The following is a 27,298-nucleotide window of genomic DNA, read 5'->3' as shown; positions in this document are numbered from 1 at the left end:
TGACCACCATTAAGTGTTATTTTCCATATAACATGTTGACAAAATGTGATATTGTTTCATTGCATATATGAATTAATATATGTTTCTACGAACATAACATATTGTATTCCATGATTGTTTTGTTAAATGTGTCTAACCATTTGGGTCTTCTATACCCCTAGCACTGTGCGCAGTGTCAACCATTAGTTGGTTGTCCTTTTTCCTCAGTCTTTCATATGCTCGATAGACAGCGAGCATAACACTGCAGCACCTATATCATTTACTTGAAGATAATTGATAAGGAAGTTAATAGGAGTGCGCTGCTCCCCTTCTTTGCATCTGTATTTTCTGTCACAGCAGCAGCACCCACTCGATCATCATGTCATTTGATGCCATTACAAACATTACGGACAATAGAGCTAATACGAAAGCTTACACCTCTGATGAAGTCTCTGAAATATATTCACTCATTCAAGAAGTCAAAACCACCGACACCCATGGTGGATCCATTACTCAACAACTCCGTCAGCTTGAATTCATCACAAGGAGACAACTTAATCAGAGACTCCATGCTTCCACCCTTGTGCAGTATCATAAAGCAAAAAGAATTCCGAGAGGATTACGCCTGGCCATCAAACCAATGCTATTCCGTTTTCATCTTAACACTGCGTTCATGGATAAATGGTACTCTATCCTTAATAAATGTTCATTAGACCTCATCCTCCTCATAACCGAGGAATTATCAAAAACCATCAAAGATTTAGAAGATGAAATTTACTCTTTAAAAAACGAGTTACAATTACGCATGGAAGCAGATTCCTGGAAGTTACATTTGGAAGTTCTTAACCAAAAATTGGATAATTATGAAAGGGAGCTACAAGAAGGCAAGCTACGATAATACAGACGTGACACCATCGACTATAAACTGAATGAGGTTTATACGTGGGCAGAGATATATACTCGTAAAAGATTTGACAACAAGAAAACACCCACATCATCCGACGAAAGTCTGGTGTCAGAAAGAGATACAACCACTAGCCGGACACCTGCTTCCACAGTAAGCCTTGCTCAACAAACTGGCTCTACCCCCTTAGGGGTTGGTGCATCAACTGAAACCACGTCTGCCTCCACAAGTGCTTCTACGTCTTCTTTTTTATCACAGGCCACGGACCAGGGGCGCCCACCTCCCCAAAGAGAGACATCCAAATCAACCACACACGAAAAACCAGGAGAGGGAAAGGAAGGAAGTGGAAAAGCCTTACGAAGCGGGAAAACGGTGAATTAGTGATCAACATATCATCATATACTCTCAATGATCAAGAAAAGTCCCTTTTGGGACGTGGGTTATCTTTTGTACCATCATCTCATTCCAACCATCTTCAAACTCAAGGGGAATTTTTCAAATTCATGCGCACCATCCGTTTGAAGCATTTCTTCAATAATGTTGTAATGAATACCCCACAAGATACTACATCTACTCAACACCAATTCAAGCCTAAGAGTATTTTCATGCCGCCCTCATCGCACAAAACTTTGGACAGATTTGAAACATTGGTTAATAAAGACTTGGAAAAGCTCAACTATAGACCTAAACATCATAGTAACACATCAAAATACGAACGTCATGTCTTACAGAAATTGTCCAACAATCCTTTGATCACAATTCAATCGGCAGACAAAGGAGGTGCCATAGTGGTGATGGATTCTGAATACTACCATTCAAAGGTACTAGCACATGTTTCTGACACCAATACCTATTTGCCATTACCATGTGACCCCACAGCACAACTATTGGATTTGCTTAGCTCAATTCTTAACACGGCACTCGATCACGAATGGATTGACAACGCCACACGCCTTTTCCTATTGTCATCTAATCCACAACGTCCTCATTTGTACATGAACCCAAAAATTCATAAGGACCCCAATGATCCTCCGTTCCGCCCAATTGTATCTGGTTGTAGGTCCATCTTTGACCCCATTGGAAAATTCTTGGACTATTATCTCCAAAAATTTGTACAAACATGGACGACTTATCTCAAAGACACCACTCACTTCCTCCAAGTTCTTCAACAGATTACCATTGATCCTCAAGACTCCATCTTCCTGTGTACCATTGATGTAACAGCCCTCTACACTTCGATCCCACATGCTGCAGGCCTTGAGGCAGTAGAATGGGCCCTACTCAAAATGGATGACATTGACATTGAGAACATTTTCATTCTCCAGCTTTTGAAGTTTTGCCTGCATAACAGCTACTTTCAGTACCAACAGCAATTTTATGCACAATTGAATGGGACTTCCATGGGATTTTCGGGAGCACCTGCTTATGCGAACATCTACATGGCACAATATGAACAAGACAATATCATCTCCAATATTGACTGGTGGTCGAAAATAAGTCTATATTACCGCTATATAGACGACATCTTCTTGATTTGGAATGACTCAGTCCAGTCTTTTACCTCTATGATTGAGACTCTAAACAGGACAAACACCCACATTCAACTCACATATACCATTCACAAGGACTCGATTCATTATCTGGATGTTCAAGTCACCAAAACATCTTCGAATCACTTCAATACCACCGTTTTTCATAAACCAACAGATCGCAATAGCCTTCTTACTTTTTCAAGCTTTCATCCACGTCATCTCATCACGAATCTGCCATTCTCTCAGTTCACACGAATACGTAGAATTTGCTCTGACCCTGAGAACAGCACATTCCAATTACTAGAAACCTCAAAACGTTTTTCATCAAGAGGGTACCCTCAGGATGTATTAAACAACTGTTTAACAAGAGCCTTGGCCACATCACGTGATGACCTATTGAAACAGCAACCACGTATTCCCTCAAAAAGACTGGTATTTGTCAGCAGTTTTTCTACTTCATCAACCAAAATCAAGAAAATCATCCATTCACGGTGGGAACTTCTCCAACAGGAACAAGATTTTCAAGACCTCTTTAAGGAGAAACCCATGTTTGCATATACCAGAGGTAAAAACCTACGGGCCCTTCTAAAACCCACCAGAACCAATGAGAAACCTAACTTTTACCATGGAACTCGCAAATGTCATGCACGCGTACATTGTAACCATGCAATTACAGGAAACATCCTCACTCATCCCTCATCGGGATCTAAAATCTCTTTGAAGCACAATAGTGACTGTAACACCTCACATGCCATCTACTGCATCAAATGCCCCTGTGGCAAGGCCTATGTAGGCAAAACTGAACGGAAAATAAAAACTCGCATCACAGAGCACAAATCTAGGATCAGAAATAAAAACAGTACCTCAAGTCTCGCCATGCACTGGTCAGAAGCCCAACACACAATTTCCCAACTCCGATTTCAAATCATTGAAACCATTGACGTCAGACCAGGTGCTGACACAACGAATCTACTCTTACGCAGGGAGATTTTCTGGATTCAAAAATTACACACTTTGGCCCCTTGTGGGCTCAATGACCGATTAGACTTATCATGTTTTTTGTAAACATTTTGCATTCATTTTTTCCTTGACCTGTTTCTATCACCTTGAGGTCCAATATCTTTTTCTTTTTTAACACTCTCATAATATGGCCTCGTGCTTTTCTACTCTTTGGCTTTTTCTATACATCACATGACCATGGTTTAGTATGTTCGTTCATCTATACTTATAAACACATTTTCCATCACTTTTCGTTCGATCCTAGACTTTATGCCAACTTTATTGTCATCCCTTGTTGACATACCATACACATATATAGAAACTCATCGTTTTCTATATTTCCTACATGCAAAGATAATCATCATCCTCCTGATTTCTTTTCGTTCATCACACATTAATACGTTATGTACCTGTTTTATACCACTCCTCTTCGATTATTTACGATGTCTATTCAGTTACACCCTATTTCTAACGTTTCTCTTGTACTTTTCAACACACCGTCTTAACATGGCGTTTAGAACCAGTCCTCTTTCCCATTCCATTATTTCCCCGACAAACCATATCCGCTTTAGAACTTCCGCTTTAGAACTAACGTTCCAGTGTTATTTAATGGCGCTTCGTTTGCACCAGAACATCTCGCTTCAGTAACGGGACGCTTCGAGACACCACGATTTATGCCAGGCTATCTTATGTATTTAGTAAGTACTTTGGCCTCTCGTAGTTCTACATTAGCATTGCTTTACTCTCCCGCCATTTCCCTAGGTTATTGGCTAACGTTACTCTTTCTTATATTTTTTTCAGCGATTGCCCTAGCATCCGCATTAGAGCTTCTGTTCTAGCGCCATTTTTTGGCGTCTGGTTCACACCAGATCACCTCACTCCTACTACGGGACCTTTTGAAAACACCCAGGCTTCGTTAGGCCATCTTCCCCTTTTTAAGTGAGTACCTCGTCAGCTTGCAGGTTCTGTATCAGCAGCGCTTTACTCTACCGTCTTTCCCGTAGACCACTTTTTCACGTTATTTTCATTTATTTCTTTCAGCACTTGCTTGTGCATCCGTTTACATCACCAAGTTGGTAAGTAGGGAGTAGTCCTCTTTCTCAACACTCCTTTCAGCCGCCCCATTTTGTTTTGATGTCGTGTTCACTTATTTCCTTGTCTTTCAGTCTTCAACGTCGCAGTCCGATTTTATGATTATCTACTATTTGTGAGGTCAATACACAATACTTAAGGTGAGGCTTTTTCAGCCATCACTTTTTCGATTCTCTCTCTCTTTCCTGACACTATTTCAACTGTTTCTCTCGTTTCAGCAACACCGTCTTGGTGTAACCACTACTCTGGGTGACATAACTATTAAACCTTTTTCACTACATTTCACATCACTCCCGTTCAGCATGATCAACAGGGCCTCTTCTTCATCGATCTGGGTTAAGACATTGTTGTCCTCTACATGACTTGTGATGTTTTTACCATGGAGCATTCTTGAATGTAAACCTCAGTGTTGTTCACCGTTTGTGATATTTATGCATTCTCTCTCACAGATCGCCCCTGACGAAGGGACAACATAGTCCCGAAATGCATTGGGCTCACCGATATACCACCATGTGATCATTTAAATGTATTATGTACTAGATTTCATATCAGAATTGATTTAGGTGGATGACCACCATTAAGTGTTATTTTCCATATAACATGTTGACAAAATGTGATATTGTTTCATTGCATATATGAATTAATATATGTTTCTACGAACATAACATATTGTATTCCATGATTGTTTTGTTAAATGTGTCTAACCATTTGGGTCTTCTATACCCCTAGCACTGTTCGCAGTGTCAACCATTAGTTGGTTGTCCTTTTTCCTCAGTCTTTCATATGCTCGATAGACAGCGAGCATAACACTGCAGCACCTATATCATTTACTTGAAGATAATTGATAAGGAAGTTAATATGAGTGCCCTGCTCCCCTTCTTTGCACCAATTACAACAGCATCACTCACAAAGGGGGCTTGCTTTTCATTCAAAGAACATTCCGGTGTCCATAAATGCAGAATGATATTACCCTGTATGTCCACGACCCTCAGACCAATATATCTCTCCGGTGATCGTGAAGTTATAAGGTTTGCCGACCACTGTGGTATTTATGTTAAGTGGTCCAAATTGGTGCTTTTTCTACTTACCTCTGCGACAGATCATTTTGCCGCTGAATACCCCCTGCAGGGGCCTTAGGACCGATTCACTACTTTGGCATATGGATTTGCAAAGATATTGAGCTTGTTCTGATTTGGAACTGCAGCTCTTTTCTACAGTGGTCAGAACCGCGTTTGCAAAAATCTTAGTACCCCCTATATTTTTATACTTGTTCATTAACATTCCAATGCCCTTTCCAATGCATTTCTTTAAACAACTCCACGCGCAACCTGTAGCGCTAGCCTGGGAAAGTAGGCAACCGAAGGTTAATTGGGACAGACTGACTCTCTGCTTTGTGCTGGGTGGCCTGTGCTTTCCGGATATGGAACTCTATTATTACTGCGTGTAAGCACAATTCGCACATTATTGGATCTACGCGACTACATTCCAGCCACATTAGGCTATTGAAGTAGTTTGCGTGCCTCCTTGCCCGTTACACACCACAATTTTTCTTCCTGTCTATGGGCCACAAGAAGAAATAGACACTGTAGCCTGAATGAAATGGGTGTGGGACAGAATGTGACTCCAAGGCCATGCTCACTGTCTGTGTTCACCCAATATACCCCCTACCGGTCACCTTCTACTTCTGGCTACAGCGTATGATGGGGTGTGCCACGAGCTAACATGGCTGCAGCTTCTCAACATGGGCGATCTGTACACAGATGAACAATCCTCCCAACAAAGCGCATACTTGCACTCCCACAGCACATACCATAGATTTCGAGAGACCTTCAGAGCCTACATAACACTTTTCAGAAAGCACCCCAATCTCTTTGCACTTGATATATTGCTGACCACACCATGTCCCCATAACTGATCACACAACTTTACTTGACCACGTAGACCAAATCACCGATATGCACCCACAAGGCATATCTTGTGTGGGAGTCGGAGCTGGACCCCTTTTTCACTGCGGGACAATGGTAACACTGCTGTGAATTGACCAAGGCGCTGTCCCTAACTACAGGTTGCACCTATTACTCCTTCGATTTCTAAACAGGATGTACCACACCCCCATCCAATTGCACCATATGGGCCTCTTTGAGGATGTGTGGTGTCACCGATGCAGAGCAGAGAATGCCTCATTCCTTTACCTAGCATGAGATTGCGCCTCAGTTTGCCACTTTTTGGACTGCTGTCTATGATGCCATTTCTGCAATTGCTGACTACCGCCTGCACTAGACTCAATTGAGAGCCCTGTTAGACTATGTAAAGGAGGTGTCTAGTGCCAATGCTCCTGCTTTTAGCAAGGCACAGAGTTGGGATCCACTGCTTCCCCTCATTTTACCAGCTGGTTGCATGATGTGACCTATTGTCAGGAACAACTCACCCTGGATTGGAAGTTAATGCCAGTGGGCTCCCAGCTAGAAGACATCTGCCCCCCTCCCCTTCTAGGAGGCATTCAAGTTGGTAATATGAGGCATATGCATAGCAATGCAAGCAGGAGTGCAGCTTGCCAGACTTGAAACAGGCTTCACGTCACTTGAGCTGGCCTTTTATGCCTCTGGTGACATTAGTGTCTTTGGCTCACTTAGGCAAAACATTAGTAAATAGGACAGGGAGGTCACTCTTGGACCTTACCATGGCCTATGAGGCCCCAGACCCCATAAGCCTGAAGAGACGCCCCCCACCACCAATTACACATTCCATACCTATCTGGTTGTGCCCGTGGGAAGGGCCCAAGCTGATGCGTGCCCCGGTATTCAAATCACATGACCTACCACCACCTGTGGCTTACTGTAAATGTGCCCTGGGAATCTGATGGAAGTTCTCACCTCTATCCTAACACTTATGAATGTAATCGAATATTATTTTAGGTTCTAACCGAAATGTTGCTCTGCCTATTGTATGCACATTTGTGTCACTGTTCTCTTTTGAGTGGACTGATTAATTCAAGAGAAAAACCTTAAAAATTGTTATGACTCATACATGTTTGATAGAAAGCAATGATGCTACAATATTACTTTTTCCCTCCTTGGGTTCTATGCATCCAAAACATTTCTTATGTGTTAAAAGCTATAACTACATTTTACAAGGGTCTGCAACCATGAAGCATGATCTAGGACATCACACATCATGGCAGTTTACAACTTATAAATCCATTTCCATCTTCCTTTAAGACTTAGTACTTTCATCCAGGCCAAACACAGGGAGAAAGCAGCATTTAATTGAGCTAACTCCTGACAAAAAGGACATTTTTATCTAAATGTTATCACGAAGTGTTAAGAAGGCCTTGTGCAGCCAATGTTTAAGTGGGTTTGGAAGATTGCAGTTTGAAAAATGCAACATCATGTCTGAATGTTGGGTTTTAAATCAGAATTTTGATCAATTGTTCAATTAAAATCTAGACTTATTCACAACTTGTTGCCATCCTCGTCTGGTATAGGCCGACAACTATGAGTGCAGGCCTTGGTCTTGAAACTTTTAAACTACATGAACCCCATACATGCAGAATTTCTGCTTGGACTAATGGATCAGATTCTGAATTTGAAGATGGCTAAGCAAGTCGCCTTTTATTCTTTGTCCACAATAATCTCCTGTTTTCAGATTTCCCAGACTATTTGTGGTATACTTCATGCAGCCCAAGCTGATAACTATAATCTAAAACATAGTTGTTCAGCCTAGGTTTAGAAGAATTGGATCAAGAATGTGTCATTCCTGCCTGGAGTATAATAATCCAAGTCCACCTCCAGTACCGGATGCTGGACAAACAATAATCCTCAGACACTTCCCTATTTCATGTATTTCTACTTTTACTCCTATGAATGATATTTATTCTAGTGAGTTACTGTAGAACGTTTATAATGACACCCTTAGTGGATTTACTATATTGTAATGTAGTGAATGAATACATTGAAAATATTAGGGCGTGTTATGTGGAAAAAATGTAATTTGGTCTTGACAGTTGTCCATGTGTGATGATTACATAAAGAAATAGAGGTGCCATCTTCACATTCACCCAAAGTTCCATACTCCCATACAGCGAGCACCCTCCTAAACTTCAGCAAGTGGGTAAGTGATGAACTGCAGTCCGATTGCCACCAAACTGAAGGTGAATAGATAATCCAGAAGATTATGGATTAAGGGGCATATTTACCAGAATGGTGGTGCAGGGCAGTGCAGCACGGTACCTTTCTGCGCCTCCCTCCAATACAGGGAAAGGGCAGGAATGCACCATATTTTTCCAATACGGTACATTCCTGTCCTTTCCCCCTGCACTGGTGCCATTTAGCAGCCTAACGCCAATGCAGACACCCGTGCACCAGGGTGCAAGGGTGCCTGCATTACATGCAGGATTGTTTTTGTTCCGTAAGGGGCACCTTCCTGCACAGAAACAATCCTGAGAGGTGTTTTACTCTTTCTATGTGTACTGCAGAATGCAGCATACACAGACAGAGTTAAAAATGAGGAGAAATACATATATTTCTCCTTGTTATGCCTCAACGGGGAAGGTGTACGATTTTGACGCATTCTCCAGTATATAAGTCCTTGTAAATCTGGGATTTCGTAAAACACCATGGGAGTTGCTTTGGAACACCCACGGCAATGCCCATGGAATGCCTCCCGTGCACAGAGTAAGGTAACACAGCGATTTGAGCTGCGTTGCATTGCTCCTTATTTGTGGGGCAGTTCAAAGCCTTGCACAGTGGCTTTGCGTGGCATCATAAATATGACTTGGCGCTTTGCGTCGTGAACGTATCACGTTGCGTGGTGCAAGCATGATACAAGGACCTCATAAATCTGCCCCAAGTGTTCTCAGTGCGATTGGAAGCTAGATCAAAAGGAGACAATTGCGGGACTTGGGCCTTTTCTTTTGACATACAGGAGGGGTTTAGATTAGCTTAAGGGCCATATTCTTCCTACGGAACCTAGCCACAATATTGCAAAACAAAGATACTCATACCAGTTATTACCCGTTAGCATCATAGATAATGAGTACTACACTCAGCCTCAAATTCTGTTAGACACAAATGATGTCATCCCATGGCACTCCCTATGATTTTCTAATCTGGTTATGGACCAGGCACTTCAATCAAGTCAAACAATTGCTGTACAATAGTTTCCTATATGACCCTAACAAGCTGTTTTGCCTTACAGAATTTCTGTGTTTATTCAGTTTAGCATCTTTTACTTTTTTGTCTCTTAGGCAGGTACCTTTGTCCACCCATTCATTGTGTTTATAAATATGATGAAGATACACTACCACCGCATGGACGTGAATTCACCAAAATGCCAGGGGTAGAGGAAGTGACGTCACATGCCATTTAACCTTTACTTTGACTCACACACACATGCTTACACATTCTAATACATTCACACACTCTAGTGCACATAAACACACTCTCACCCGTAAGCGTGCATACAACATACATTTAGCAACAATTTTTACTTACCTTAGCTTCCAAATAAGGTCATATTCCAGTGAATATAATACATTTGTTATTACACTAATAGTGAATAATATTATTCACTATTTATATAACAAATAAATGGACAGAAACCAGGTAAGTGGAGCTCCAACCAGCGTCCATTAAGCAGAGCTGCTCCTGTGTTCCAGGCACTGATTTTGCCACCTCTGTGGCCAGGGGTCACATAAGCAATGCCAGGGCTAGCAAGGGGCAAACCAGGGGTCTCAGATGCGACCCCTAAATGACGTCCATGTGCCACCATGCTCCCTCATTACGTTTGATATCTCACCACTGGTGTGATGCCAGATGAGTGAATTCATGAAAAATTGCTTGTAGACATATAGCACTGAAAAATGTAAGAAGATGTTTGAAAAATATAATATTTTATATTACCTTGAGATTCATAAGATAGTCTAATTCATTTGTATCAGATGATGTGAGCAAAATTGTAGAAATGACTGAAAATAGAACATTTGACTAATGAGATGAATTATCATTTAAAAGAGACAACTTTTGCTGATGACAAGTTGATAGGAGAACAAACTAAAGGTTAAATTATTCAAATGCAGAAGTAAAAAGGAGCACTTTATAACTGTAGCAGTGAAAGGGTATGGTGAGCTCCCACCCACTGATAAGCAAGGGTCATCTTGTGGTGTTTGTACTGTAAGATCCACGAGGGACACTAGAACAACGAGGGTGCAAGCCTGTGACCTGTAAAGAAAGTTATCTGCAGTAAGTATAATAATCCACTGAGCCATAGCCCTATGGCCAGTGGTAAGACATGACACAAATGTCTCAAAATGGTATCTTTGGGGTGGGTTGTCATGTGTAATATGTGTTATGAATCATTGTCCAACTTTGTCATTTCCCTGCTAAAACATTTTCCCTCTTCAAGATCAATAAAGATTATAGAAGGTCATTTTATAATCAGAGTTCTAAGTTTAGTTTCTGATTCAATTCAAATGGTGTTTTAACACATACTAAAAATATTTGAGAAGACTTTATGCAACTTTAACACTTTCTTAGATCTTGTCAATCCATTGCAACTTCCTAAGACTGACTTCTTTCATGTGTAGCACCGTATGCAGGACTATTCTTTAGGTATAAACAATATATAACCTTGTATTTCTTAATTACAGGTTGAGGACATGCAGTGGAGCAGAGGAATGAGGGAGGTGCCTCCCTCCATCTGCAGCCTTCCCTGCAAACCAGGAGAACGCAAGAGAACGAAGAAAGGGGTGCCCTGCTGCTGGACGTGCGAGCTCTGCGATGGCTACCAATACCAACAGGATGAGGTGACGTGTAATGTCTGCCCGTATGGCTTCAGACCCAATGAGAATCGGACTGGATGCCGGCTAATCCCTGTCGTCAAACTAGAGTGGCACTCTCCATGGGCCGTCATCCCAGTTTTCCTCGCTATGTTGGGGATCATTGCCACCACCTTCGTCATGGCAACCTTTATTCGATACAACGACACGCCTATTGTCCGAGCCTCAGGAAGGGAGCTCAGCTATGTCCTGCTCACTGGAATATTCTTTTGCTACATTATCACCTTCTTGATGATCGCCAAGCCTGACATTGGGGTTTGCTCCTTCCGGCGGATTTTCTTGGGCTTGGGTATGTGCATCAGTTACGCGGCGCTCTTGACCAAAACCAACCGCATCTACCGCATCTTTGAGCAGGGCAAGAAATCAGTGACTGCACCACGGCTAATTAGCCCCACTTCACAGCTGGCAATCACATCCATCTTAATTTCTGTTCAACTTATTGGGGTTTTTATCTGGTTTGGGGTTTACCCACCCAGAACTGTCATAGACTACGAAGAGCAGAAGCCCATGGACCCCAATAAAGCCCGAGGTGTCCTGAAGTGTGACATCTCTGATCTACAGATCATCTGCTCGTTGGGCTATAGCATACTTCTCATGGTCACGTGTACTGTGTACGCCATCAAGACCAGGGGAGTGCCAGAGAATTTCAATGAAGCCAAACCTATTGGCTTTACCATGTACACTACCTGTATAGTATGGCTGGCATTCATTCCCATATTTTTCGGAACAGCCCAGTCAGCTGAAAAGGTAAGTTAACGTGCTTTCCTGGTGTTATGGTATTTCTTGCATGTTGCTGCGGTGATGCCGGTTAATTGATTTATTGATTGATAGTTTGATTTAATATGTTAAATATGCCAGATGGGGTACGTGAGACTGTAGCTCTTATCCTCATTGCCAGGGGCACAATTATTTGTTTTTGATTATGTGCTTGGTTGTTCTAGTTGCTTTATTGTATGCAAGGGTGTGGCCTGGTCTTTTCTTGCTTGAAGGCGTTGCCCCAGAAGTATCTGTGTGCAAATGAAAGGCCTCCTGGAAGAGAACTGTTTTCAGGACCTTGTTGAAGCGTGTGGGAGCTGGGCTAGGATCAGAGAAGGGGAAACTAGGGTGTTCCAGAAATGGGGATCCTTTAATCTGATGGTTTCACTCCATGCTTCTCTTTGATTTTGGTTTATTGGATCAGTTTAAACTTCTGTAGAGGGACCGGTTACCATAGGTACTCGCATGCTTGAAATGAGGATCAATTCTTGAGCATCCCTGACATCTTTAGTTTTGGCTAGTGAAATGTATTTGTTGAATTTAGTACTCTATGTAAGCGTTGGCAGAATATTTTTATCAAACACCTTAGAACTATTTATCTATATGAGAATTTGATTTGTGGGGGTGGTGCTGAAATGGAACAGCACAAAATGATTCCATTTGGTGCTGTTATGTGAAATACAACTGCAATATTGTTTTGAGATGGAAAAGAAATACATTTACTCTCTGAACAATAAATGTTAGCCAAAGGTATGAATTTTGATGTCGCCCCTGTTATGCTTCTGGATGCAAGCTGTGTTGTGAAATACAGCTGCAGAAACTGAGATGGTTTCCCCAATGTACTTATCATGGACTGAAGCCAAGGGGGCCAGGGCAGTCTAAGGGGGTCCATTTGTTCAAAGATCTGATGGGTAAGATTGACAGGTGCAAGAAGGAAGTCAATGGAATATGTTACAAAGCTGAAATAGCAATATGGGCCTTCTCACCTTCGGGCATGTTCTTTTAGCTCGCTAACTACTTGATTGATAATGAAGTTTTGCAGATATTAATTTGGTGATGTGTGAGGGTACCTAAGACTTTTTTGTCACGAGGTCAAAGCTTTCCCCAAACATTACAAAATATCAGTCACATGGAAGCTGAGGTGCAGTGAGTCAGTGGTTTTAGGACAATTCACAGCATCCAACTACACAGTTGCCATGGCCTAATATCATGAGTGACATCTTCCACTGTTTCTGGCTTTTTTAAAATATCATTTGGGGTTGTGGGTCTTGTTGTTTTGCATTTCTATGTATGTGCGTGGGTTTAACAATCCCAGCACGTAGATGTACATATTTATGACTTTTGTGGTGCAGGGCTTTGCAGCACGTCACCTTGCAGCACTGCCCGGTGTCACAGGGAAAGGGCAGGAATATGCAGTCTTTATCCAATATGGCACATTCCTATTTGTTCCTTTGGCAGCCTAGTGCCAATGCAGGCACCCTTGCACATTGGTGCAAGGGTGCATGTGTTGTAGGCAGGATTGTTTTGTGCAAGATGGCTTTGAGGCTGTTGTCCTCTTTCTATGTTTGCTGTAAAATGCAGCACACATAGAAAGAGGACTATACAAGGAGAAGTAGATATATTTTTTCTTCTTACTCCTCTCCTGGGAAGGTGTAAGGTTTTGGTGCATACCCAGGTTTACAAGTCCTTGTAAATCTGGGAATGCGTCAAAATCCATGGAAATTGCGTGGGAACACCCACATCAACACCCTTGGAATTTGCGCTGCGTTGTGCTACTCCAGAATTATGAGAATACTCACAGCCATGCAATGTGCCTTTGCGTGACTTCATACACCTGTCTTCAAGGTTTGCGTTGTGCATGTACCACATTGCATGGTGCAGAGGCAATGCAAGCCTCCCATAAATATGCCCCAGATTTTGTGTGACTATAAGACCAGCTGAAGGTACCATACGTGTTATGAGGCACATTTGAAGTTAGGTAGCTGGTCTACCTTTCAGAAACTCCTCCTCTTCAAGAATGTCTCTATAGGTGAGCTCTTCCCATGAAGTGCAATGTAGTCTGAGTAGTGGTACTATCCGTCTACTCAACAGTGTTGATAGAAGCCGTGGTCCATGCAGGAAACAGTGGTGGGGCGGTGGGACTGCGTGGAGGGGTTTTCGAAGGACAATGCCGAGGGAAAATCAAATAAATAAGCAACTTTCCCTCTGTATTGTCCATCGAAATCCTCCCCAATGTGGCCCCTCCGCCCCACCGCAGTTACCTGCATGGACCGCGGCTGGTTGATAGATGCTGGTGGGAGGTGTGAGGGCACTGATGATGAGGGTTTAAGCCTCCAGTTCCCTGGAGTTGTCATCTTTGACCATCTCCACTATACACAACAAAGTATAGTTATTAAAATGAAATGCTCATGGACATGAATTCCAAACGTCATCAATATTCTCCAGGGCTGTCCTGGGTCCTTATGACAACTTGGCATTTGGTCTAAACTCGGGGTTTCATCCAAATGAATTTGTCTGGGTAAAAACTCAGTTCACCTTGTGCAGGCAAATACTGCAAAAAGAAGGTTTCTGTGCCTCAGTACCGATGAAGGCGCATGCAGTTTGCATGTTATTCCTCATTCTTATGTTTGAAACTTAGAATCGGGTGTAAATTGTGTACCCTTAAACCCTGGCTGTGCAGTCAGTGTGCACCAAGAGCCCACTTTGTACAGAGCACTCCTGCATACATCACAACAGAATGTATTATCCAGAATCGTAACATGTCCCATATTCCGGTATTAACATAGGAGGCATAAGAATAAGTAAAGAAAATAAGGCGGCTACTTTGGAAAATGTATTTTGCTGAATTTCCAATTGTTCAGAAAATTCTGCAAGACTTCCCCTGCTTATCGAAATTGTTTTTCACACCCACTATGTAATTACAAGAGATGAGCAACGCATTACAACTCAGCCATATACATGAGACAATGTCCCAGCACACATTAACTATTAAAAGAGAGATGGATTGCGGATCTGGGTCAAATAAAAAACAATATGTTTTCTTATTTTTGCCATCAGTGAAAAGAGGATCGTGTGCAGGTGACAGAATCCTGTGTTTTTATCCTGTTTTAGCCTCTCTCATGTACTTGTCTTGGCGCAGGCATGGTATGTCTTACACCAATTGTAATAAGTATCACACAACTGGTAATTCCAACCTATGTGCAAACAGCTGTTTCCACTGGGTTTTGAATTTAGCCCGAACTTCAAATGATGGCCTAGGAAGGAGAATGAAGGGGCATGATTGGACATTCAGGCTTTCAGAAGTGTACAACCACAGTGCCCCATTACCAGAAACATCTTTTCATAGAGCATTACTTTGGCACATAGAAGGAGCATTCTCCACATTGTCTATATTTCTCATTATGCTCCATTCCTATTCAAAGCTAACCCAAAGGCCATTAGTGGCAAAGTTTCCAGATTCTGGAAAAGGAACACTTGCTTCTCTTGGTTTGCCCAACATATATGATAAGATGCTCAGTACCGTTACCGAAGGAGTAGATGGAACTTCAATGGTTCTCCGCAGTTTCAGCTTTCTTGTGCCAAGCCATCCTGATTTGGTGGTGGACATCTCTTCGATGAACATGGTTTGTTGCTCTATTTGCCCTAGTGAGATGCAGCACTTTATACTCACTTTCAGGGGCCCACGACTAGATTGGCACTTCTTGGCAGATCAGCACTTACAGCAGGCAGAGTCCAGGTGCTGTTTGCAGGTTGAAGAGAGAAGTCTTTGATGTCCCTGAGACTTCAGAAAACACGAGGTAAGCCAACAGGCCCTCTGAGATACTTAGGTTCTGGGATGCATTGATGCAGGTCCAGACCTTCTCACTCCTCCCAGGCAAGAGGCAGTGGGCAGCAGGCTAACACAACAAAGCAGTTCAGCAGAGTGGCAGTCCCTCCAGCAGCACAGGAGTACTTCTTCCTGGTAGAATGTCCTCAGTTCTAGAAGTGTTCAGAGTTCATGCTGTCAGAGGTCTAGTCCTTATAACTAGTTGGGCCTTTAAAGTGGGGGAGACTTCAGATCAAATCTTTGAAGTGCACAGAGTCCCTTTCTTCCCTGCCCTGGCCCCAGACTCACTACGGGGGGGTATGCATCCACTTTGTGTGGGGACAGGCAAAGGCCTTTCAGGGATTTCAGCTCCTTCCTTCCATCCTGCTCAGGATGACCCATCAAAATGCAGATAGCCACTCACACCTACACTTGCTTTGTGTGTGGCTGTTTAGAGGGAGTGCAGAAAGCCAGCTGTCACAAATCCTAGACATGTGGTCAGAGACAGGCAGCAGGCACCAAATAGTAAAGTAAGAAAATACCATCTTCCTAAAAGTGGCATTTTCTGAATTGCAATTTAAAATCCAACTTCACCATAAGTTAGGATTTAAAGTTAGGATTCTAGAGAGGCGAGACTTGAAGGTCCTATCTCTTCCCAATTGTAAATTACACTTACAAAATGTAATAAGGCAATCTCAATGTTATCCTAAGGGAGAGATAGACCTTTCAGTAGTGAAACACAAATTTAGGAATATTTCACAACCAGGACAAGTGCAACTTAAAAATACAGGTCTACATTTGCACTGCACCCTGCCCATAGGCTGTCTATGGCCTACCTGAGGGGTGGCCTATATCTAATAAAAAGGAAGGTTTGTTCCTGGCAAGTAGGTTGAATTGCCAGGTCAACATTGCAGCTTAAAACTGCAAACACAGGCTCTCCAGTGGCAGGCATGAGACATGTTTAGAGGGCTACTTAAATGGACTGCACGATTAGTGCTGTAGACCCACTAGTAGCATGTCATTTACAGGCCCTGTGCACATGTAGTGCCCTTTACTAGTGACTTATAGGTAGATTAAATATGTCAATTGTGGATAAGCTAATGTTACCACATTTTAAGTAGAGAGCACAAGCACTTTTTGCACTGATTAGCAGTGGTATCAGGCCCTGAGTCCAGGAGCCAAAAAAACGAGGTCAGAAAAAAAGGAGGAAGGCAAAAACTTTGGAGTTACCTTGCAGAAAGGCCCATTTCCAACAGTGATGCTCTTGCCCACCGCAACTAGGTGGCTCTGAATAACATGAAAATGCATAACATTTTATTTTGTTAGGTTATAGGTTGTGCTCCAAAGACTAAAACCAAGGAAGCCTGACTAGTAGTGCACGAAGGTGCCAAACTTAATTCATCAACTGAATAGCTTTTTTTGACAGTTCGGCAAATTTATAAAGTTCTTGAGGCTGGTAAATTGTGTTAAAGGAATCAACCAATGAAGTATCTTTCAAAGTAGTTTTTTGAGTGAAAGAAAGCGCTTATTTTACTTTTTTTAAAGAAATATTCAACAAATAAAAAAAGGTAAAAGCTGAGGGAAATGTGCTAAATTGTAGAGCTTTCAAGTTTGCAGCACTGCCTACATTTAAATTCAGCTATTTCTAGTGTTGTTGATGCATCGACTATGATCTTAAAAGAGAATAATGCCTATAGAAACAATGTGTGCTGTATTCCCTTCCAGGATCCTACATTGCTCTGTCAGTCTCACCAAATGAACAGCTAATTAATCAATGTATGAAATTATAAATTAAGCAGTGATCCTCAGCTGAGCATGGCGCAGGGATCCTTCGCCGCTACCTGGGTGCGGGTTGCGGAGCCTAGCCGCGCTGCCGCAGATAGCGGGTAGAGCTGTCGTTAGTGAGTGCCATAGAATCAATAAAGATGCTTCGAACCATTAGTTTCAGCGCTGAATCTATTTCAACAGTGCCATGTCAGTTTGATAAATGGAAACGGGTCGACTGTGCAAGAGGAGTTACCTTTCCTAACTAAATCATTTTGATTATGAAGAATAAACCTGGTTCCAGTTTCAGACACAGTCAATGTTTCATATATCGTCAGTCAATGAGTTCCCTATTTATGGGATAGATCTGGGCAAAAATACACTAGACTTTTACAGTACGGCCAGAGCATCGCAGACAATGCATACGCAAGCAGGAATGAGTCCACAATGAATTTTCTACCAGGAAGGTTATGTTTTCATGCCATGTTTTCTGTGTGTCAGCCTTGTGTTCCTTGCAAACCAACTTAGAGATCAAATTCAATTTTGGACCAAGTTCAAGAATACTGAGGTGACCTTATGGACCTTGCATGCTCCACTGAAAGAATATTTGTACCTAATTTACCAAATTGACCATTATAGATGGATGGTTGTATCCAGTTAATAATTAAGGGGCATATTATCAAGGACGGCATTAAAATTATCACTGGTTTAGCGGCAGAAAATATAATGGGCTTGATAATATGCCCTTGAGAATTCCAATAGAAGTCCATGTTACGGTGTGAACGTGAGCTTCTATTGGAATTCTCTGAGGCATATTATCAAACCCATTATCGAAGCTTTAGCTGCAGTTTTCTGCCGCTAAACCAGCGATAATTTTACCGCCGTCCTTGATAATATGCCCCTAAGTATTTATACCATTCTAAAGCACCTTCATTGGCCGCGTTTCAAAGATAGAGTTGACTTCAAGATTGTGTGAATCACACCCAAAATAATCTACACCCCCGGCCCCCCTATCCCTTACTGAACAATCTACTCCAACACACTGGTGGCCAATAAAAACTTGGGGAAGAAATCACAAAATTCTTAGAATTCCTAAAACCAGGAAAGCCAAAAGAGGCACTCCCATGCATACAATCTAGCACTGTTTGGGGGCTTCATACAGTGCTTCATTTGAGCCGGTGGTTGCTAGTGGAGGACAACAGCGCTAATCTTTGGAGACCAACACTTATTTTTCCACTTCAGACATTTACAGATAGCAAGACAGAGAAAACCCAACAAAGCAGAAAGATGGAGTAGGATTAGGATGGGAAAACCGTGACAAAGGGAGAAAGCAGGAGCCTTCAATAGTGAGTTAAAGGGACAGGAGTGTCTGGTAGTGGATTAATGAGTCCTAGTGAAAATTGAAGACTACACTGCTTTGGTATTCAACACTCTGACATTTAATTGCACTGGCAACAAGCTTCTGACCAGAGCTGTGGGCACCTGAGGTAGGATTTTGACCGGAGCTTTGGGCACCAGCATTCATTCATTTCCAAATTAAGCACTGGTTACATAAGTCTAAATCTTAACTTTGCCTCCAGGAAAGACCTAAAAACAGAATTCATCACAATATACTTCCCTGATTGAACTCATTGCTAACTCCTTTCAGGTCTTTTGTAATGTACATAGTTCTGTTGTTATGTGTAAAGCATTTTTGTACTTTATATGTGTTAAGTAATTGAAGTTCTGCACCAAAATTAAAACCATATAGAGGACATCGTTGTTCTAGTGCAGCACCTAGAAGCGTTTCTAGTATACCTAGTTTGCCACCATTGAGACCAGTGTATATCTTGTTTAGTACAAATAGAAAGACATGTTGTACCTAGACTGGTGCCCAGGTGGTAAAGTACTCATATGCATAACACACAAATACTCATTATGAAAGGGCCTCTTCCACACCTTAGTGACTAAATGTGAATATTGCTTGTAGATGGATTCACTCATCTGTACAATTAGACTAGAATGGTGTACTTCTCTGTGTGCATAAATTACATCAGAGTTGAGGGTTGTGGGCAATCAAAATGCGGACTTCTGCAGAAGTTGCTAAACACTCAGGGGCTTATTTATGAGCCCCTTGCGCCAGTTTTGCACCTCCGTTGCATCACTTTTAGTGACTTAGCGGTCGCGTAAATAATGCGCCATGTTGCGCCATATTTACGAAGTGACGTATCTAGGCAGATGCGTCACTTCTTAAGCCTCTGCGCTACATTATACCTGCGTCAGGTATAATGTATGCAGGGTGGGCGTTCCCCCGCAAGAAAGGGTCGTAGGAGTGGCGCAGCGAAATCTATGAGATTTCACTCCGCCACTTCTAGGACACCAGTGCGTCACAACCTTACGCCTGCCTCATGGCAGGCGTAAGGGTGACTCAGGCCCTTTTACATGGAACATTGCTGGAGTTGCGTTGGGCTTCCGACATAACTCCAGCAATGCGCCACTTTTGGCGCTGACAGATACCTCAATTATTCTGACGTATCTGTCCTTCTTTGCGACATGATGCGTCATATTGTAAATATGACGCATCATTGGTGTCGCAAGGAGGGCGCACTGAGAAGTGGTGCATCGCTGCTGTCACGCAGCGATGCGCCACTTCTCGTAAATGAGGCCCTCAAAGTTTCTGAATATTAACAAAATGTGTTGATAGATTCCCAACCTTCTGACAGTCAGAGATTTGATCCGCTTCACAGCAGAGAAAATTCCTTTTTTGGTGACCAGTTCAGCATCATACAGAGTGTTGTGTGTTCCTCGGTGAGTGCCAAAGAGGCCTTGTTTGTGGGTATAGATAGGTCCTTGAGTACCCACATCAGCTGCAGAATCTTTTTATTGGGTACCTAGTTCATCTCAGTGGAGATCATAACACCTTACAGACAGCCCTAGCAATCAGGCGCTGCCACAGTGATGGCCTTATGTGATCATTTAGTGCCCTGCTGTGGTGTTGCATGGCAATGTTAGCAACAAGAAAGTACATGTAGTGACTAGATTAGCAACAAAGAAATATTACTTATTGTGTGTAGTTCAACAGCATATCACAGGATTTATTTATCTGCCAAAATCAGTGCTAACTAGATGAACTACTGTACCCTTTTACCTACTACAGTCCAGCAACAGATGAACACATTAGAGCCACTCTTGGGTACCATTAAATTGGGTAATAATAACATGTGTTAATTATAGCACTAGGAAACATCAGACCTGCTCAATTAAGTCTGCAAGAAAAAAAGAAAAATAAGTTAATTTTATTGTTGTTGTGCTCTTATTCGTAGTTATTATTATTTGTATTATTATTTCTTATCTTCATCATCACCATATATGTGTCTTGTTTAGATTTGCCATTGTCTTTATAACGCCTCTCTGTTTCAGACCACCACCATAGACATTGTAATTCTATTTGCTCTGCAGCATAGAGATAACTTTAAATCTCATGACTACATGAGTTATGGTTTATCTTGGGCACCATCACAATAAAAGCCTTTTGTTCTTATGTCAACACCATAGAGACTCTAATGTTGCTTGTCATGTACTCTAGAGAAGACAGGCAGTGAGGCAATCAAAGTAGGAATACTCTTGTTTTCCTGTTCAGTTCCATAGTTTACCATCTATTTTCTCAGTATATTACTGACATATATATGAGCTTTTAAATATCTTGATACAAATATATTGCATGAAAGTAAATGACAACCAAAATATCATCAAGGAAAGTATATATAAGTAGGTATAGGATTGCTCTAATTAGCTCCAAATCTATATATGTTGACAATATAAACAATCTATACTTACTAATATATATTTACCTTGACAAAGTTTTGAATGCTGATATTGTTATAGCTTAATACTTCTATAGTCGACGTTCTCTCATACAACCATTCTCTAAGATATTTTTTAATTGGTGGTCATTAGGTTTCTTTGGTTGATGTCTACTTTATGCTTTTTATAGCTCATCTTTCTCGAGTTAATTAGCATAACTCACTAAGCACCAGTTTGAGATTACTGTGTCACCATTCCCCCACGCTGGATGTCTGTTTCCAAGGTAATATTTTATATTTGCCTGTGCAATTTAATGTTTGCTTGGTTTTGAAATATTTATCCCAAATAGCACTGATTAATTTTAGAATCACTTCATCTAATCTATAAAATGAAAATTGAAATGTACAAAATGATGATTTACCAAAACCTACAGTGCAAGACATAACTTCTTGTAAAAGTGTTGCAATGCAAATGTAGTGCAGAAAAGTATGAGTTGGTAGCACTGATGTTATCTCCCCTAATTTACTTATAAGGAGGGCCCCACGTGTTCTTGAATTTCCTGCCTAAGTCCCCCCTTAATGAAAAAAAAACCACTCCTTTTGATGCAAGACCTATTGCATTTTCGGTGAATAGAAACAAGGACCCACATGAATTCCAGATTATGTCATTCACAAGGAACAAAAGGAGAGTCAACCCTTTCACCGATAAGCGCCATCTTGGGATCTGGCTCTGTTATGATTCAGTCCTGGTCATCACAAATCATGGATTTCCAGGTTCCTGTGAACTTTCCACAATATTTATAAGTGAGGGGTCTCTGCCACCCATATTGCGCATTCTTTCCTCAGTGTAACATGAATGACATGTACAAAACTTGCCTTTTTCTGAGATTGAAGTGCTGTGAATGTTCTGCAGAGTCCAACACCATTCTTGGGTAATTTTAATCTTAGCTTTTTTTTCTCAAAGTTGTTCAATAAATCTTTGGATGCCAACTCGAAAAAAATGATTTAAATACATATGCTATTCACATATACGGCCTTAGTTGGTCGTTCATCAGAAAGGTTTAGCACACATTTGAAAATGTTCACTGAGCTCGTGAGGAATTCCTCAATTACAAATATTTTAAAACAGCCACGGTGTGATATCATGTATAGCTCCTGAAGTAACACAATAGACTAGAAGGGTTGCCATTCTCTAATACTTTGGTAAATTCTATTGTTACTTACCTGGTCCAGTGCTCGTTTCTGATGTTTGTATTTCCTCATGCATTTCAGAATTCTCGATGAAGGAGCTAGGGGCTCTCTCTTTTCTATCTTTTGATTTCTACGAACCTGTGAATACATTTGGCAGACATTTTGTAACATTAATAATATCACCTTCGTAAAAACGTGGGTATAATTTAGTGTTGACTGATATGGGCCATATTATCAAGATCAGCGTTAAAATTATCGCCGCTTTCCTGCCGCTAAAGCGTCGATAATGGGCTTGATAATATGCCGCAGAGAATTCCAATAGAAGCCCAGGTTCACACCAGAACATGGGCTTCTATGGGAATTCTCACGGGCATATTATGAAGCCCATTATCGCTGGTTTACTGGCAGTTTCCTGCCGCTAAAGCGGCGATAATTTTAACGCTGATCTTGATAATATGGCCCGTAGTTCTTTATGTAATGATAATAATTAGTTCACCTATATATTGCACACAATGAATTGTCTCATCTCCAAGTGTTAATAAGTATTAATTACTCAGTTACTGCCCAAATCAGTACTATCCAGCTTAGCGACACCAGAAGAACTTGGTACCAAGCAGACGCACTACTTTAGCATAGTAGCTACGCTCAGATTTCTATAGTAGATGCCACATTCCACAGTGGGGTAGCAAGAGGGGGCAGGGGCTGTCCGACCCAGGCGGCATGAGTCTTTGGGGCGGCGGCCTCACTCATGCTCTTACCTGCAGCTGTCGTGGGCGGCAAATGCAGGAATCCCAAGCATTCACGCGGGAAACACAGGGTCCACCACGGGTGGCAAAAGGCCTAGCTACGCCCCTGCATTCCATTGAACTATTTCATCGAGCCATAGGTAGCTTCTTTCTTAAAAAAAGGTGGGTCCAATTATTTACAGCTAATAATGTTTTCTCTGTTCTTAAGGTCAAAATAAATTCTGTTCGTATTTTATAGCTCTTAAATGGTTAGTGATATAAGTTGTGTTTTGATGCCCTCTCACTGACTCACCACAACCCTGTCTATTACCAACAAAGTGGTAATCTCTGTTTTTATCCTTCCATCACCCCTAATATATACAATCCAATTGTATGACAACCGGGCAAGATAAAAACCCTCGCATGCCCTCTGATGAGGTACACGTGGCATGAGTCTCCTGGTAAAGATGTAAGGCACTATATTGCCATGGCAGAGATTGCATTTAGTAAATACTGCCAGTGAAATAAATTCATAAAATAAATAAATCTCTTCTGGGCAGACCCTATGGGTGCCTTGTGCTTTGTTCCTGTCTATATTCTGTCAAATGGCGCACTGTGCCATGCTTTTGTGTGCAGCATGGATGCCTTGCAAAGTGCAGGTCCATCCATTCCCTGGCACAACACAAGGTTTCTCGAATGTTGTAGTCATTATGTTTGAATTGAATGTGTTTCTTTGTCTGAACTTAATTTGTATCCATCCTAAATGGTTCAGAAGGAAACAGAAAGTGTTAACCTTCTTTTATTTTTCATACGGTGTTTTGTAATGTCTACCATATGTGTAACATTGTAGTTTTTAGTCAAAATGGCTATTTCTGGACCTATCGAGTGGTAGCTTTAGAAGTCCTAACAAAATGAAAGTACTGATATGAGAATGTAAGCGTCAAGTCTGTCAAAACGTGGTAAGTTCTGTAACCACACTTTGGGTACCTTTAGTAGCCTACTGGTGTTCTCCTTATGGCAGACATCCACCACTAGAGATAGGGACAAGGTACCTGGTCAGTGAAACAAACATAGCCTACAGTTAGTAGCAGATATTCCACCATATGGCATGGGCATTGGTGGAATGTCCAGCAGTGGTACCATCTTGTCCCCAAAGTAGACCCTTCCATGGCAGCGACGGCCTCCTTAGCAGTGACACCTCAGCACCGACGGAGGTGAATTATATATCCCACTGTTGCGGCAGAGGGCATAAATCTACCACAAAATTGGACTGGAAATCCACCATCAAAACCATAAATGAGGGGTACACTCCTCTCCCCAATTGGAATGATTAGGTAAATGGAAACTCCACCTTGTTGCAGTGGAGGACAAGTGTTCTTCATACAGAGTGCACTGACCGAGCCCGACCCCAGGAACAAAATGTTCTCATCTTTCCTCTTCTTACAGCCAGCCTGCTCTGCAGAGAGCACATTTGTCACTCATACAGTACACTGATATGTCCCCTCTGGTGATTTTCCTTGCTTGTTGCATAAATCCCTACTTCTTGCATCCATCAGCATGAGACACTATCAGAAAACCTCGTCTCCATTTGATATATATCATAGATCTAAGCTTCCCTCTTGGGTAGGAGATAAAACACAGTGTCAGTTGTCAATGGGGGATTAGGAGAGGAAAGTCTCTGTCACAAAGGGAAGAGGCTCCTATCACCATCAATGCAGAGCCCTGCAGTCAGTCATGTTCTCCGATAAAGACTGAGATATGATATCTGCTCTTGTTCAGCAGGCTGTCACTAAGCTATTGCAAGATGGAACATCCTGTTGACCTATTAAAAGATGCTCAAGTCGCCTGGAGCAGCCCTTGCAATCATGAAACAGCAACAAGTAAACAAACTAGGCCCCAGTGCTCCTCCGTTTGGTAAGCAGCTTAAAGGTTCTTCTAAATCGCCTTTGGTGTCCGGCATCGCTGACCAGCATCTGCTTACAGGTGTGATGTAACTTGTCTCGCCACCATCTTTTTAAAGTTTCAGGAGATGAGCCGTGGCGGAGCGGATGTACCAGGAGGTGCAACATGGGAAGGCACACTTTAAACAGTGTTGGTGGGGGTAAATGCAAGTACTAACAAACCTCTGACTTCATGGGCAAGCCTGAGGAATATCACTGAAGTAAAAAGAGAGGATTGACAATTCCTACGAATGCTCATGAGGTCCCAGGTACATGGAAATACTAAATACAGAAGTGTAATATTAATTGTGCTAATTTGCTTCTTTGTAAGCACTCGGAAGAGAATTTGAAGATTAATTATTCTGTAGTTATATGCTATTTTAGTATTTCTAAGAGGTATGAAAAACTATTTTTTATTTGTTCCATAAGGAGCCAGAAAAACTATAGACTAACACATGCGGCCAGATGTACGAACCACTGTGCGTTACATAGTTGTCACAGTTTGTGACCAGTATTTTTGTGACCATTACGATATTTAGCAAACGGACCTATGTATTAATAGGTGGGTCTGCACACCTACCTCATGAATATTAACGAGGTAGGTCGCCATTTGTGACCCAATAGGAATCAGAACCATCAAAGGGATGATGGCCTGCTGAGGTCAGCTGAACACTATTTCTGTGATTGCTTTTAAATGTAGTATTTTTTTTAAACATAACCAGCTTTCCTTATAGCAAAAAAAGACAAGAAAGTATAGATTTTTTTAGGATGAGGCAGTGGTCGATGGGCATCTCACTCTTAAAAAACGTATGACCAATTTTTTGTTTACTGAAACAAATGTACTTATTTATTTGATAATAATAATTAGTCTACTCATATAGTGCACATAGAGAATTGTCTCGACTCTAGTTGTTAATAATTGTTAAATACTTAGGGCCTCATTTATGGAGTTTTGGCGAAGGGCAGCGCCGAAAGTTTGCTGCCTGCCCTATGCTAAAGAGAAGGACAGGAACGCACCGAGGATTCCTGTCCTTTCTGACTGCACTGGCACAGTTTTGGCAGCCTAGGGTGAACATAGCCACCCTTGCACCATGGTGCAAGGGTACTTTCCTTGCAGGCAGGATTGCATTTGTGCAGGAAGGGGCACCATCTTGCCCAAATATAATTCTAAAAGGGAGTTTTCCTCTTCCTATAAGCTAGGAGAAATGAACATACTTCTCCTCGATGCGCTTCACCTCAGGAGGCATATGGATTTGACGCTTTCCCAGGTGTACACCACTTTGTAAATCTGGAGCAGCGCCAAATTCCATGGGTGTTGTGTGGAACAACGCACCGCAACGCCCTTGGAACGCCTCTATGGCGCAGAGTAGGTGAGGCAGCAATTAGCGCTGCGTTCGCTGTGTCAGCTTACTCATGATATATGAGGCTACTCAAAGCCACGCAGGGTGGCTTTGCTTGGCCTCATAAATATTTATGCAAGCCCTGCGTCATGCAAGTACCACTTTTACGTGGTGCAAATGTGTCGCATTGCTCTCATAAATAAGCCCCTTAGTTAATACCCAATACATTTTACAGTGTGTAGCAATGGATATATTCCCTTTAAAAGCATAAAATATTACTAGAGTAGTAATCACAATGAATGTCATTTGATATTTTTCAGACGTTTATTATATCTTGGCGTTTTAAACTGACAAAATGCATTTGGGTACTTTTCCTCACACATTTCTTAATTGCATAATATATCACATATCAAGAAACTGGTGTCGTTTTGTGCCGAGTTGTAAAAATACAATTACCCATTTTTATACATCTCTGAGTAGCAATTTGTTCAGAAATTTGCGATCATAATGTGCTGCCTCCCATTCTTCTGGTGGTGCAGAAATTAATAGAAATGTGAACCCTTTTTACAAACATGTAAATTCCAGTTGCACACACAGCTTTCTGCTATTAAAAGATACTGCCGCAAGCCGAAGGCCAGGAGATAACACGAGTAT

The 27,298-nt window shown here is 41.7% G+C and overlaps 1 protein-coding gene across 1 annotated transcript in view; it reads left to right on the top strand.

Moving 5' to 3' along the window:
* Window positions 1-27,298, top strand: part of GRM7 (glutamate metabotropic receptor 7) — a 1,767,328-nt gene that overhangs the window by 1,228,168 nt on the left and 511,862 nt on the right. The window contains exon 8 of the mRNA XM_085624503.1: window positions 11,153-12,088. Coding sequence (XP_085480629.1) covers window positions 11,153-12,088 — 936 coding nt within the window. The remainder of the gene's footprint in view (window positions 1-11,152; window positions 12,089-27,298) is intronic.

The sequence above is a fragment of the Triturus cristatus genome, chromosome 9, assembly GCF_964204655.1.
Source record: "Triturus cristatus chromosome 9, aTriCri1.1, whole genome shotgun sequence".
NCBI classification, from domain to species: domain Eukaryota; kingdom Metazoa; phylum Chordata; class Amphibia; order Caudata; family Salamandridae; genus Triturus; species Triturus cristatus.
This window is presented reverse-complemented; position numbering and strand designations above follow the sequence as displayed.